The following is a 15,440-nucleotide window of genomic DNA, read 5'->3' as shown; positions in this document are numbered from 1 at the left end:
CTGGCACTTTACACACACACACACACACACACACACACACACACACACACACACACACACACACACACACACGACCCTCTGGTCCCCCAGCGCGACTGCTTGACAAATTGTATCTGCAGAGCCTTTGCCTGGAAATAAATTTTTAAAAAGAAAGGACAAATCTATTCCACAGTACAGCAAACAGTTGCTAAAGTCATTCTTGTGTGCACAAAAGCTATTAGTGTACGAAGAATCAGCTGGAAATGGTTCCTTTTCGGTTTAATTCGCTTTAAAACAATTTTCTTAGTGCTGAGTCAAGATTAATATCTCCAAGATAATATTCCCCAATAAGCACAGTATACAAAATTGACTAAAAATTAAGTAGAAATGTTAATTCATTACATTCTGACCTTTGGGTTTTTGTTTTTGTTTTTTACAGAGATGGGTTCACCCTCGACCTATTCTGCATCTTGTTTTTTACACTTAACAATATATAATGAACGTCCTTTTGTGTAGGTTCTCATCAATGTGCCTGCTGCCCTGTTACTCTCTGTGTGGTATTCCCACGTAGGAATGCAGCATTCCCCCATTGGTGGGCAGTTACGGGGGTTCCTGGGGTTTTGCTTTATTGTATGATGCCGCGATGGATATCTGGGCCCACGTGGCTTTGCTTGTCCACGGCATGATCACTGAGGGCTAGGTCTGAGAAGCTGGACTGCTGGGTCGCAGAGTCCATCCCCTGGTTTCCTGTTGACCAAATCCTTTGTTTCCCCCCACCCACCACAGAGTTACGAGGAGCAGGAGCTGCTGCGTCTTGTCTACTACGGGGGCATCCAGCCAGAGATCCGCAAAGCCGTGTGGCCCTTCCTCCTGGGCCACTACCAGTTTGGGATGACAGAAACAGAAAGAAAGGAGGTTGGTTACCCCTGATGGTCAGTAGGGTCTTTGGCAACAAGAAGAGCCAGGTAATGTGGGGCTGGGGGAGCTCTGGTCCCGTGGTAGACCAAGGTGGGGCAGGGAGATGTTGGGGGGTCAGGAAGCTTGGGGGCCGCGCGGTCCAATAGAAACACAACACACGCCACAGATGTCATTTTTTGGAATAACTTTTTCATGTTGAGGTAATGATAGATTTCACGTGCGCTTGTAAGAAATAACGCAGAGATATCTCATCCTTTATCCAGCTTCCCCCAGCGGTAACTTCTTGCAAAACTGTAATATCACTGCCAGGGTATTGACATTGACATAGATATACTGGCATTGTAGCAATCTTTATTTTTACATTAATGTCCATATTTGATTGCATTTCTTTTTTGTTGTTTACAATAAATATGTATATATTTTTAATTGAGATATAGTTTATTTGCAATATTATATTAGTTTCAGCTGTTCAACATAGTGATTCAAAATTTTTATAGATTATATTCCATTTGTAGTTATTATAAAATATTGGCCATATTCCCTGTGCTGTATAATATATCCTTATACATATAAGGATATGTATGTGTGTATGTGTGTGTGTGTATATATATATATATATATATATATATCTCAATCTTAATCAGGCTTCCCATTTGACTTGTACTCGTGTGTGTGTCTAGTTAGTTCTCTATAATTTTATCACACATGTGGGTTTGTGTATCACCACCACAGTGAACATACTGAACATTTCCAGTGCTACTAGGGTCCTCATGTTCTTTTTTTTTTTTTTTTTTTTTTGCGGTATGCGGGCCTCTCACTGCTGTGGCCTCTCCCGTTGCGGAGCACAGGCTCCGGACGCGCAGGCCCGGCGGCCACGGCTCACGGACCCAGCCGCTCCGCGGCATGTGGGATCCTTCCGGACCAGGGCACGAACCCGTGTCCCCCGCATCGGCAGGCGGACCCTCAACCACTGCGCCACCAGGGAAGCCCCTCATGTCCTTTTATAGCCAAACCTCCCTCCCTCCCACTCACTCCCATCCCTAACTCCTGGCAACCACTGATTTATTCTCTATTTCTATAACTGTCATTTCAAGAATGTTGTAGAAATGGAACCATACAGTGTTTAACCTTTGGGGATTGACTTTTTCCACTCAGTGTGAATCTGTAGCGATTCATCGAAGTTGCTGTGCATATCAATTCTTGATTCCTTTATACGGCTGAGTAGTGTTCCACAGTATGGATGCACCACAGTTTAACTCCACCTGTTGATGGATAGGCAGGGTGTTTCCAGTTTTTTGGTGATTACAAATAAAGCCGCAGTGAACCTTCATATCCAGGTTTCCATGTGAGCATAAGGTGGAATAAATGCTCGAATGCTGTTGCTGGACCCGATGGTAGTTCACACTTTGTTTGGTTTTATAAGAAACCGCCAAACTTCTGCAGTGGCTGTACCATTTTATCTTCCCGCTAGCACTGTGGGAGTGATCCACACCTGCATCCTCACCAGGGTTTAGTGTTATCACTATTTTTTATGTTAGCCACTTAAAGGAATGTGTACATGGCATTTCATTGTGGTTTTAATTTGCATTTCCCAGTTGACCAGTGATATTGAACAGCTTTTCACGTGCTCACTTGCCATCTGTGAATCTTCAGTGAAATGTCACATCCTGGCTTCTGTTCACTTTCTTGTTGAATTGTTTCATTTTTTGATGGTTGAGTTTGAGAGTTCTTTTTATGCTCTAGATATTAATTCTTTGTCATATATATCATTTGCAAATATTTTCTCCCAGTCTGTACCTTGTCTTTTTGTCTTCTTAACAGGGTCTTTTGCAGAACAAATTTTTAGATTTTTGAGGAGGTTCAGTGTATCAATTTTCCCTCTGATGGAGTGTGCTTCTGGTGTCAAGTCTAATAATTGACTTAGATAATAATTGGGTAGCTGGGACGTAAAGGACGAGGGGGATGGAGGCAGCAGTGAGACGCAGGGCTGGAGAGGAAACAGGAGGAAGACTGCCGAGTGGGAGATGGACAGGAGGGGCCAGGCTGGGACAAACAGGCACCAGGAAGGAAGGTCATCTGGGTGAGGGGTCCTGGAAGCCTAGCCTAGGATGGCAGTGGGAACAGGGAGGTGGGCTTGGATGAGTCTTCGGGAAGTCAGTGGGAGGGAGCTGCCCATGACAGGCTTGGGCAGGGTGGACCTGGAGCCTCTCTCTGGAAGCCCTGACTAGCTAAAGAACGCCCGCCCCTCCCAACCCTGGCATGGGGCAGGCTCCCTGCCTTCCCTCTTCTGCTTCCTGCCCCCTCACACCCTTTCGTCAGCTTGTCTACCCCACTTGTGCCCAGAGGTCTGGCAGATTCAGAACCTCAGTTACCTGGGCTGTGCAACACAGAAATGAAGTAAGCTCCGATCTTCTCTGCTGAAATCCCACAAGGGGAACACTAGAAACCTGTGGCCCTTCTCTAAAGCCATTGCTGTAAGTAAAGGAAAGGGTCACTTTTATTCATCTTTGTGTTCTCAGCACCTACCCCCATGCTGGGCACCTGGGAGGCCCCTGGTAAGTGTGTTGAGTGACTGGAGGAATGGACAAATGAGGCATCTTGCTCATCTTATGTTTCGTATGCCTAGGTGGGTGCCTAGCACATAGTAGGTACTTATCAACTTAGATGAACAAGTGAATGAATGAATGAATGAATGAAGTAGGAAAGAGGAAAAGAAGGTAATAAAGAAGGAAAGAAACAGTCTGCTCACTTTAGTATCTCCAAGGCTTAGTATACTGCCTGGCACAGAGTAGGTTGTCAACAAATATTTGAATAAGTGTATGAATGAATGAATGAATGAATGAATAAAAGAAGGAAGATAGGAAGGAAGGAGGGAAAAATGGAAAGAAAGAAGTTGCCGGGCTTCCCTGGTGGCGCAGTGGTTAAGAGTCCGCCTGCCGATACAGGGGACACGGGTTCATGCCCCGGTCCGGGAAGATCCCACATGCTGCAGAGCAGCTGGGCCCGTGAGCCATGGCCGCTGAGCCTGCGCGTCGGAGCGCCTGTGCTCCGCAACGGGAGAGGCCACAACAGTGAGAGGCTCGCGTACTGCAAAAAAAAAAAAAAAAAAGAAGTTGCCTTGCTCACTTTTGTGTATCCCCAGGGCCTAGCCAGTGCCTGGCACATAGTAGGTGTTCAGTTAACGTCTGATGGATGTTAACTCCATGAATGTTGGATGGGTGTTTCTAGGGCTCAGGGTCCCAGGTCAGAGCCACCATCTTCTGGGTTGGGTTGGTTGTCCCCTGGGATCCCAGCATTCCAGGTGACCTTGCATCTGCCCTGGCAGGTGGATGAGCAGATGCATGCCTGCTATGCGCAGACCATGTCTGAGTGGCTGGGCTGTGAGGCGATTGTGCGGCAGAGGGAACGGGAATCCCACGCGGCCGCCCTGGCCAAATGCTCTTCGGGGGCCAGCCTGGACAGCCACCTGCACCGAATGATGCACCGGGACTCCACCATCAGCAATGAGGTGATGGGTGGCTCCCCTCAGGGAGCCAGGGGCGGGGCTCTGCTCCATCAGGCTGTTGTAGGAAGGGTGAGGGCTGGGTGTCTGGGGCCTTGGGACAGAGTCTCACCTCTGGCTTTTAGGTAGAAGGTGACTTTGGAGTCAGACAGACCTGACTTCAAACTCCAGCCCCTTCATTTCTTAGCTCTGGGGCTCAGACCAGCACCTTTACTTCTGAGCCTCAGTTTCCTCATCTATGAAATGGGAATGATCATTCGTATAGGGGAGATTCGTGTGCAGCTCAAACAAGTTAGTATACATCAAGTGCCCAGCACAGTGTTAGACTTTCATTTGTTCAGCAAATGCTGTTGAGTACCTACTATATGCCAGGTACTGTCAGGAATGTCAAGAATGCTCCAGTGACCAGGTCAGAAATATCTGTCCTGATAGAATCTCCAGTTTAGCATCCCAAAGCAGGGGATGAAAAGAAAGTCAATTCCCTTCACCAGTGATAAATCCGTCATCAACTGCCACACTAGTACTATATAACAAACAACCCCCAAAAGCCAATGATGTCCAACAGTAAACATATATTTTTTACTCATGAGTCTGTGGGTCAGCCGGGCAGTTCTGCTCAGCTAAAATGTTTGTTGATCTTCGTTGGGCTGTCACATATCTGGGGTGACTCGGCCCTGCTCCTCACGTCTCATCCTCCAGCAGGCTAGCCTGGCCATGTTCTCACAGTGAAAGCAGATCTTAAAGAGAGAAAGCAGAAATGCACAAGCATTTTTTTATGTGTTTGCCCTGTTGAGTTTGCTAACACCCCACTGGCCAAAGCAGGTCACTTGGCCAAGCTTAACATCAGGGTAGATAGAAACTAGAAGTTATAGGGCAAAAAGCATGTATACAGGGAAGGAGTAGAAAATAGACATGCATACAACCAGTCCTTTGAGTTGAACTAAAATATCAGTTGGAAGTCTCAAGTGCAGAGCAGTTAAAGGTGGGGTTCTCTGGTTGTTCGTGGGAGGTGGAGGTCCAGTGGCTGCTGTGGCCTCCGAGGAGGCTCCAGGGAGCAGCGAGTGAGCCGCCGTCCCACTTTTATTTGATAGGTAGGAAGCTGAGGCCCTGAGAAGGGACTTGCCCGAGTCAGGGGTAGAGATAAGACCACACTTACTGACTTCCAGCCCAGCAGCCCCTCCTGAGCTCAATGTGGGGACCCTGAGCCCGGATGCAGTCTCACCCACACGCCGTCCTGCCCCTTTTTCTCTCTCAGTCCTCCCAGAGCTGCAGTTCGGGCCGCCAGAACATCCGCCTGCAGAGCGACTCCAGCAGCAGCACACAGGTGACCTCCCGGAGGCCCCGCCCCTCCCTACCCATCCCCCTCCCTCCAACCTGGAATAACGGGACTGGAGGTCCCTCATATACAGGTCACTCATGGTTGATCTGTTTTAGCTTTTTATGCTAGCATTAAAAATTGAAGTTTTACCTACACTAGTAATATGTGAATCTCTTTTGCCTGTTAAAAATTAACATATTACAGAGAAAACTAAATTTGGCTTTGAGCATCCCTAATCCCCACTTGCCCTCCCTAGAAATAACATTGCTATCTTCAATTTGCTGTGTATCCTTCCAGACCCTTCTGTATACCTTTACATACACAGAAATATATAGACAGTATGTAATATATTGCGATGGTTAGTAATCTTTTAAAATTTCTAAATAAATACCATCAGATGTTATTGTTCAGCAGCCTTTCATTTCATTCAGTGCAAAGAAATGTTAACACATTCTCACTCAATATTAAAAAAACAAAGGGAAAAAATGTGCGTAGTATGTCACCTTTTGCATAAACAGAGGAAATATTAATATATATATGTATTTGCATCTATTTTCTAAAACGATGGAAGGATAAACCAGAAACTGATCAAATGGTTACTTAAGTGGGGTGAGGGGTACAGGGAAAGAAGCTACATTTCCCTGAATGTACTTTGTTTTCTAGTTTTGACTTTGGAGTTAGGTAAGTTAACTCCAAAAGCAATTTAATCGAAAAGAAATCTTTTAAAAACCAGAAGCACATGAAATTAACAGTAAATCAAGTTGGTGACATAACCACACAGAAGAAATATTTCAGGTGATCTTGGGACATGATCTCATACAGTCTGCCTTGATGGGATATGGCCTAAAGACACAAAGAACAACAACTAAATCTTAGATATGTATCCTGGAGACTTTTCCATAATATTTCATATACATCTAACTAATTTTGAAAATTGATGCGTAATAGTCCACCACATGGATGATTTTTTAGCCTGTTCCTTATGTGGTTAACTCATTTTTTTTTACTTTAAACAATTATGTGCACATAATTTTGTATGATAAAAGATATTCTTCCTCCGAGTCAACTGCAATGCTTCCTTGTTTCTTTCTGGATTATTCTATGCTTATGCGTGCATATGGAGCAATTTTTTATTTTCTGCACATGGGAGCATACTTTACACCTTGTTCTGCCTCAGTCTTTTTACTGACTGTGTAGTGTTCCCTTGCAGGCATGTTCCATATTTGAACCAGTCCCCTGTGGATGGATATTCAGGTTGCTGCTGGAAGCAGCACCACAATAGACATCCTAGTCCATCTGTCTTTGTGTACGTGGTCTGCAGGTCTTCGAGTCTGTGGACGAGGTGGAGCAGGTGGAGGCAGAATGCAGGTTGGAGGAGAAGCAGCCCAAGATCCCCAACGGGAACCTGGTGAATGGCACCTGTTCCCCAGACTCTGGCCACCCTTCCTCCCACAACTTCTCCTCGGGCCTCTCGGAGCACTCAGAACCCAGCCTGAGCACGGAGGACAGCGTCATGGACGCCCAGCGCCCTGCCCCACTGGTGACTCGACCCAGGGACAGCGGTGTGGATGACGGGCAGAGCAGCGAGGCCACCACTTCCCAGGATGAGGTCCCCCGTGAGGAGCTGGCTGTGCAGGACAGCCTGGAGAGCGACCTCCTGGCCAACGGGAGCATGGACGAGTTCGTGTCCATCACGGGCAGCATGGATGTAGCTCTGCCCGAAAGGGAGGGCCCTGCGATGGAGGGCTGGAGGGGCATCAAGGTGGGGAAGCAGAGCCAGGTGGACAGTGAGGACAACCTCTCAGAGGAGCCCGAGATGGAAAGTCTCTTCCCCGTGCTCGCTTCTCTGGCCGTGACCACTTCTGCCAACAACGAGGCATCCCCCGTGTCTTCTAGTGGCGTCACCTACTCTGTAAGTCACCAGGATTCTCCTCCACTCAATTTTCTGCAGCCTCAGGAGGGTGGGAGTGTCCCACAAACCTCAGTTATCCAGAACGACCTCTGGTTCATTGCCTTTTCCCATCACGGAGGGTTCACTGTAGAAACCCATTTGGGAGAGAAGATAATATAATACTTAAAGAACACAGGCTTTACAGACAAACAGTGCTGGCTTCAGATCCCAGCTTAGGTACGTCACTTTATCTTTCTGAGCCTCCGTTTCCCTATCTATCTCGTACCTTCCTCCCTGAGTTGTTTTCAGAATTAGTGAGTCAAGGCCTCTGTGCTCGGCCCATAGCGATCAATAGCAACCTTGATGGTGAGCATCCTGATTTACACTCAGGTCCAATGTCTTTCAAATATTTTACTTTCTTGCCAAAAAGCCCAAAGCGAAGGACATCAGCTGAAAGGGAGGTTTTCTGGGCCAGGTGTTGTATATCCATTTTCTTTTAAAGGACTTTTTATTTCTATCACAAAGAGTCAAACAGTCAGACAAGGCTGGATCCAAAAACTGGAAGTTGTCTGCCCCACCTCTGCCCATTAGGCTCTCCCCAGAGGCAGTACTAGTTACTTATTCTGCCCAAATCATCTGGTGTTTACCCTCATGTCTGTAAATAATACACTTGTATTGCTACTTACTGATCTTTTTTTGTTTTTCTTCAGTTTATGACATCTATTGACTCCCCGCTGTGGAGGAGGAGGTGGATTCGGTCTTCCTCCTCCCCACCTACAACCCCCTCACCACACGAGTGAAACCATCCCAATCCCCACCCATTCACTATGGTTATAGTAATTTTAGTTAAATGACTGTTCGGTGGTTATATTATTATAAGAATTTAATGCATAATCCATGTAGTAACCTGTATATGTTTTTTCTTTCCTGCAGAAAATTTTGTTTTTCCTAGAACTATTTTCATTTCTTTGTTTGCTTTTTATTAGTTTGCTGCATATATATTGTAGCATATATATACATATATGTATCAGTCTTACTTTTTTCATCTATAAAATGGGGATAGTAATTCTATACATCTCATAGGATTGTGTTGTTTTATTTTGGGGGGTTTATTTTTTAAAACATATTTATTTATTTGGCTGCGCCGGGTCTTAGTTGCAGCATGCATGCGGGATCTAGTTCCCTGACCAGGGATCAAACACGGGCCCCCTGCATTGGGAATGTGGAGTCTTAACCGCTGGCCCACCGGGGAAGTCCCAGGATTGTGTTGTTTTATAAAGGAAAAAAATAAAGAGAATTTTCATCATACAAAGTGAAAGAGGCTTTCTCAGGAAACAATAGCAACAAAAATAAAGTCGAACATCTGACTGGTCCAGGTTGAGGAAGTTTATTTCAGTGATGACAGGAGAGGGCTAGGAGGAGGAAAGAGAATCTCTGGAAGACAGCCTCTGTGAGGAGTTGGGGTGTAATTGTTTTTTTCCTCCGGGCCCGCAGCCAGAGCTGCTGGATCTGTACACGGTGAACCTGCACCGCATCGAGAAGGACGTGCAGAGGTGTGACCGCAACTACTGGTACTTCACACCCGCCAACCTGGAGAAGCTACGGAACATCATGTGCAGGTGGCTGGGGTGGGTGGGGGGGATGGATCAGTCGGGGATTGGGAGGAGATGGCACAGGTGTGGGCTACAGGGAGCCCATTTAGAATCGCACTCTCTGCAGCTGGCACCATGCCCACCTTGAATCTCATCCCAGCCCATCCTGACAATTATATAGCAATTATAGTAATGATAATAATAGAGAACATTTACTAAGCACCTACTGTATACCAGGCACTGTCCTGAGCCCTTTACTAACATCATTTCACTTGGCCCTCACAACAAGCCTATGAGGTAAGTGTTATCCCCTTTCATAGGTGAGGAAATGGAGGCTCAGAGGGGTACTGCACTGCTCAGGGTCCCTCCAGGTGGGCAGTGGCTGAACTCACCCATTCCTCTCGGACTCCAGAATCTCTGCTTTATTTCTTTAAGCCAGGATTTGGGGCTACTTGTTACTTTTCATTAAATAGTAAATATTTTATTTCTTGATATATGAAAGTAACCCATGGTTATTAAGAACCTGAATCAACAAAAGAAATCAGAAGTTCATAAAGTATAAAGAGAAACTTCTCCTTTTATATCCAGTCATCAACGCCACTCACCTAGAAGAAGAAACTACTGCTAACAGTTTGGTGAATATCCTCCCAAGCCTTATATATGAGATATCTATATATACACATATATAATAGTATATTATATAATATACAGTGTTATACTATATAACATATATAATTATGCTTCATATGTAGTATATAATTATATAAATATATAGTATAATATGAATATACACATGTTAATATATTGATATTTATTTAGATAGTAATTAATATTTAATGTAATATGCTATATTAACTACATAAATATATAGCATGTAATTATACTATATAATATATAGTTATACTATGTAATATATAGTATAATATAATATGAATGCACCCATTTTAATTTTTTTTTAAACATCTTTATTTGAGTATAACTGTTTTACAATAGTGTGTTAGTTTCTCCTTTACAACAAAGTGAATCGGTTATACATATACATATGTTCCCATATCTCTTCCCTCTTGCATCACCCTCCCTCCCACCCTCCCTATCCCACCCCTCTAGGTGGTCACAAAGCACAGAGGTGAACTCCCTGTGCTATGCGGCAGCTTCCCACTAGCTATCTAATTTACTTTTGGTAGTGTGTATATGTCCCTGCCACTCTCTCACATCGTCACAGCTTACCCTTCCCCCTCCCCATATCCTCAAGTCCATGCTCTAGTAGGACTGTGTTTTATTCCAGTCCTACCACTAATCTCTTCATGACATTTTTTTTTCTTAGATTCCATATATATGTGTTAGCATACAGTATTTGTTTTTCTCCTTCTGACTTACTTCACTCTGTGTGACAGACTCCAGGTCTATCCACCTCTTTACAAATAACTCAGTTTCATTTCTTTTTATGGCTGAGTAATATTCCATTGTATATATGTGCCACATCTTTATCCATTCATCTGTCGATGGACACTTAGGTTGCTTCCATGTCCTGGCTATCGTAAATAGAGCTGCAATAAACATTTTGGTACATGACTCTTTTTGAATTATGGTTTTCTCAGGGTATATGCCTAGTAGTGGGATTGCGGTGTCATATGGTAGTTCTATTTGTAGTTTTTTAAGGAACCTCCATACTGTTCTCCATAGTGGCTGTATCAATTTACATTCCCACCGGCAGTGCAAGAGGGTTCCCTTTTCTCCACACCCTCTCCAGCATTTATTGTTTCTAGAGTTTTTGATGATGGCCAATCTGACTGGTGTGAGGTGATATCTCATTGTAGTTTTGATTTGCATTTCTCTAATGATTAATGATGTTGAGCATTCTTTCATGTGTTTGTTGGCAATCTGTATATCTCCTTTGGAGAAATGTCTATTTAGTTCTTCTGCCCATTTTTGGATTGGGTTGTTTGTTTTTTTGTTATTGAGCTGCATGAGTTGCTTATAAATTTTGGAGATTAATCCTTTGTCAGTTGCTTCATTTGCAACTATTTTCTCCCATTCTGAGGGTTATCTTTTGGTCTTGTTTATGGTATCCTTTGCTGTGCAAAAGCTTTTAAGTTTCATTAGATCCCATTTGTTTATTTTTGTTTTTATTTCCATTTCTCTAGGAGATGGGTCAAAAAGGATCTTGCTGTGATTTATGTCATAGAGTGTTCTGCCTATGTTTTCCTCTAAGAGTTTTATAGTGTCTGGCCTTACATTTAGGTCTTTAACCCATTTTGAGTTTATTTTTGTGTGTGGTGTTAGGGAGTGTTCTAATTTCATACTTCTACAGGTAGCTGTCCAGTTTTCCCAGCACCACTTATTGAAGAGGCTGTCTTTTCTCCACTGTATATCCTTCCCTCCTTTATCAAAGATAAGGTGACCATATGTGTGTGGGTTTATCTCTGGGCTTTCTATCCTGTTCCATTGATCTATATTTCTGTTTTTATGCCAATACCATACTGTCTTGATTACTGTGGCCTTGTAGTATAGTCTGAAGTCAGGGAGCCTGATTCCTCCAGCTCCATTTTTCGTTCTCAAGATTGCTTTGGCTATTCGGGGTCTTTTGTGTTTCCATACAAATTGTGAAATGTTTTGTTCTAGTTCTGTAAAAAAGGCCAGTGGTAATTTGATAGGGATTGCATTGAATCGGTAGATTGCTTTGGGTAACAGAGTCATTTTCACAGTGTTGATTTTTCCAATCCAAGAACATGGTATATTTCTCCACCTATTTGTATCATCTTTAATTTCTTTCATCAGTGTCTTATAGTTGTCTGCATACAAGTCTTTTGTCTCCTTAGGTAGGTTTATTCCTAGATATTTTATTCTTTTTGTTGCAATGGTAAATGTGAGTATTTTCTTAATTTCCCTCTCGGATTTTTCATCGTTAGTGTATAAGAATGCAAGAGATTTCTGTGCATTAATTTTGTATCCTGCTACTTTACCAAATTCATTGATTAGTTCTAGTAGTTTTCTGGTAGCATCCTTAGTATTCTCTATGTATAGTATCATGTCATCTGCAAACAGTGACAGCTTTACTTCTTCTTTTCCTATTTGGATTCCTTTTATTTCTTTATTTTCTCTGGTGGCTGTGGCTAGAACTTCCAAAACTATGTTGAATAAGAGTGGTGAGAGTGGGCAACCTTGTCTTGTTCCTGATCTTAGTGGAAATGGTTTCAGTTTTTCACCATTGAGAACAATGTTGGCTGTGGGTTTGTCATATATGGCCTTTATTATGTTGAGGAAAGTTCCCTCTATGCCTACTTTCTGCAGGGTTTTGCATTGGGTTATACTATAAACTATTTTTCTACAACTTGCTTTTTACACTCAACAGTGCATCCTGGACTTCTTTACATGCTACTGTAACTCAGGGGTTTGCAAACTACTACTACAGCCCATGGGCCAAATCCAGCCTACCACTTGCTTTTGTAAATAAAATTTTTTTTAGAATTCACCTATGCCCATTTGGTTGCGTATTATCTGTGATTGCTTCTGCAGCGTTATGTAGTTGAGAAAGAGAACATATGGCCTGCACAGCTGAAAATACTTCTCATCCTTATCTCAGAAAAGGATTGCCAAGCCCTGTTCAAACCGTTCTTATTAATAAACACCACCTCTTAACTATTCTGTCTTATGGTCTCCCAAGCAATTACTGCCACTCAAAATTTAGTTGATGAGATACAAACATAATTAACTTTAATATCGCATGCTACCTTAAAATTAAATAGTGCTGGGGGAGAAGGAAGGCTAGACTGCCTTTTACCTAGTTATGGCACCAGGAGAAATCATGGAAAGCCTCACAGTGGTGTGACCTTCAGGATGAATTTTGGCAAAAAGAGGAGACACTGAAGAAATAAATCATTTAGCACTGAAGTTAAGAGCACATACTCTGGGGTGAGGCCACCTGGGTTCAAATCCTGTCTCTACCATTTATTGTTAGGTGTATGACCTGGTGCATGTCACTTGGTTCTCTGTGCCTCTTTCCCCTTACCTGTGAAATGGGATAATAATAGTAACATTTTCATATGATTATTTTGAGAATTAAATGATACAGTACATGTATAGTGGACAGAGCATACGGTAAATGCTTAGTAAATATTAGTTATTATTATTAAGGGACAGGTGGGAATTCCAGGCAGAGGAAACTGCTGGGACAAAAGCACAGGGGCATGAATGTATGCTTTATTTGTACAAAGGTAAATACCTCTGCAGCTGGAGGGGAAGAAGCACTGGGAAGTGATGTGTGAGACTGTAAAGAGGCATTGGGAGGAAACTATGAACTCCTTGCACCCCCAGTTAAGGAGTTTGGACGCTGTCCTGTTATGCAGTGGGGTTTTTAAGCATGCAGTGGTCTCCTTGAGCTGAGCTTTAAGGACATCCTGGTGACTGAGCCTAGGATGTTTGAAGAGAGTGAGGCTGGGGATGGGGACGCAGGCAGGAGGTTGAGGGAGTGGTCCAGGCGAGAGATGGGGACCAAACCAGGATGGAGGTAAAGGAGGAGTGGGTTGGAGAGGCATATTGTGGGGGCCATCACTGGGCATCTTGTGTCTCTCTTGTAGCTACATCTGGCAGCACATTGATATCGGCTATGTCCAGGGTATGTGTGACCTCCTGGCTCCACTGTTGGTCATTCTGGATGACGGTGAGTGTATCTTCCCTGCCCCAGAACTGGGGATGCAGTTTCCTTCCCACTACATAGAAGAGAGGTTAACCTGACTCTGTGACTCCATGAAATGGGTCAGTACAGGTGCTCAGAAGACCTGTCCAGTGAACACATCAAGGTCCTAGTGAAATAAAAAGTTCTCTTATTCCATGTTGACCAACACTTATTTCCAGGTGTCCAACACCCATCCATGCTTTTGCTAGCCACTGGTTGTATAAACATGAGTGAGAACAAAGGAAAACTCAGACCCAGACAGCTTCACTAGTGAATTCTACTGAACACTTAACAAAGAATGAATACCAATACTTCATAAACTCTTCTAAAACAGAAGAAGAGAGAACACTTCTCAACTCATCCTATAAGACAGGTCCTTATATGAGGACCCACTGGTACCCTGATACCAATACCAGACAAAGACATCACAAGAAAAGAAAACTGCAGGCCAATATCCTTTATGAAATCAAAGGCAAAAATCCTCAACAAAACACTAGCAAACTGAATCCATCAAGATATAAAAAGGATTATATTTCAAGACCAAATGGGATTTATCCCAGGAATGCAAGGCTGATTCAATGTATGAAAACCAATCAGTGTAATTCACTACATTCATAGAATAAAGGACAAAAATCATATGATCATCTCAGTTGACAAAGAGATGCCATCTGACAAAATTCAGCAGCCTTTCATGATAAAAAATTCAGCAAACTTGGAATAAAAGAGAACTTCCTCAACGTGATAAAAGGCATCTGTGAAAAACCCACAACTAACATCATACTCAATGGTGAAATACTGCACACTTCTCTCCTAAGATCAAGAGTAAGGCAAAGATGTCCACTTTTGCCACAAAAGGCCCTAGCCTGGACAATAAGGGAAGGAAAAGAAATAAAAGGCATCCAGATTGGAAAGGAAGTAAAACCATGTATATTTGCAGATGACGTGATCTTGCCTGTAGAAAATCCTAAGGAATCCAAAACACATTAAAACTAATAAACAAGTTCAGCAGGGTTGCAGGATATAGGACCTATATAAAAATCAATTGTATTTGTATACAATTGCAATGAATAATCTAAAAATGAAATTAGGAAAGCAATTCCATTTTCAATAGCATCTAAAAGAATAAAATGCTTATGAATAAATTTAACAGAAGAAGTGCAAGATTTGTACACCAAAAACTATAAAGCATTGCTGAAAACAGTGAACCAGAAACACAAAAAGTTATTTTTCTTCCAGTGAGCATGTAATTGATTTGAGTTTGCTAGTAGACAGATTAAAAAAAAAAGAACAACAAAGAAAAAAAGACTACAAAATTGGATTCTCTGTCATCTCTCACCCAACAGAGAATAGGTTTTCATTATACACCCAACAGAGATCACCAAATAGTCAGACCATAAGAGCAATTCCCCAGTCATTGTTCCACCAATTCAGATTAATTTATTGAAGGTATACAAGCCAGAAATAAAAACAGATACATGATGTCAGTAGAAAAAGAAAAAAAGAACTAGAGGGTCAGAAAAAGTTCTGTTGCCACCGAGGATGTACAGGTAGATTGATTTAATTTG

The 15,440-nt window shown here is 42.9% G+C and overlaps 1 protein-coding gene across 7 annotated transcripts in view; it reads left to right on the top strand.

Moving 5' to 3' along the window:
- Positions 1 to 15,440, top strand: part of SGSM1 (small G protein signaling modulator 1) — an 85,476-nt gene that overhangs the window by 60,415 nt on the left and 9,621 nt on the right. For 5 of the 7 annotated variants that reach the window (XM_067014271.1, XM_067014266.1, XM_067014270.1 and 2 more), the window contains 6 exons: positions 766 to 894; positions 4,223 to 4,405; positions 5,655 to 5,723; positions 7,039 to 7,629; positions 9,103 to 9,227; positions 13,778 to 13,860. In XM_067014271.1, coding sequence (XP_066870372.1) covers positions 766 to 894; positions 4,223 to 4,405; positions 5,655 to 5,723; positions 7,039 to 7,629; positions 9,103 to 9,227; positions 13,778 to 13,860 — 1,180 coding nt within the window. The remainder of the gene's footprint in view (positions 1 to 765; positions 895 to 4,222; positions 4,406 to 5,654; positions 5,724 to 7,038; positions 7,630 to 9,102; positions 9,228 to 13,777; positions 13,861 to 15,440) is intronic. The other 2 variants (XM_067014269.1, XM_067014268.1) reach the window with 1 other exon arrangement.

This window comes from Kogia breviceps, chromosome 15, assembly GCF_026419965.1.
Source record: "Kogia breviceps isolate mKogBre1 chromosome 15, mKogBre1 haplotype 1, whole genome shotgun sequence".
Taxonomy (NCBI): Eukaryota; Metazoa; Chordata; class Mammalia; order Artiodactyla; family Physeteridae; genus Kogia; species Kogia breviceps.
Note: the sequence above shows the minus strand (reverse complement) of the source record. Positions and strands in the feature narration are given on the sequence as shown.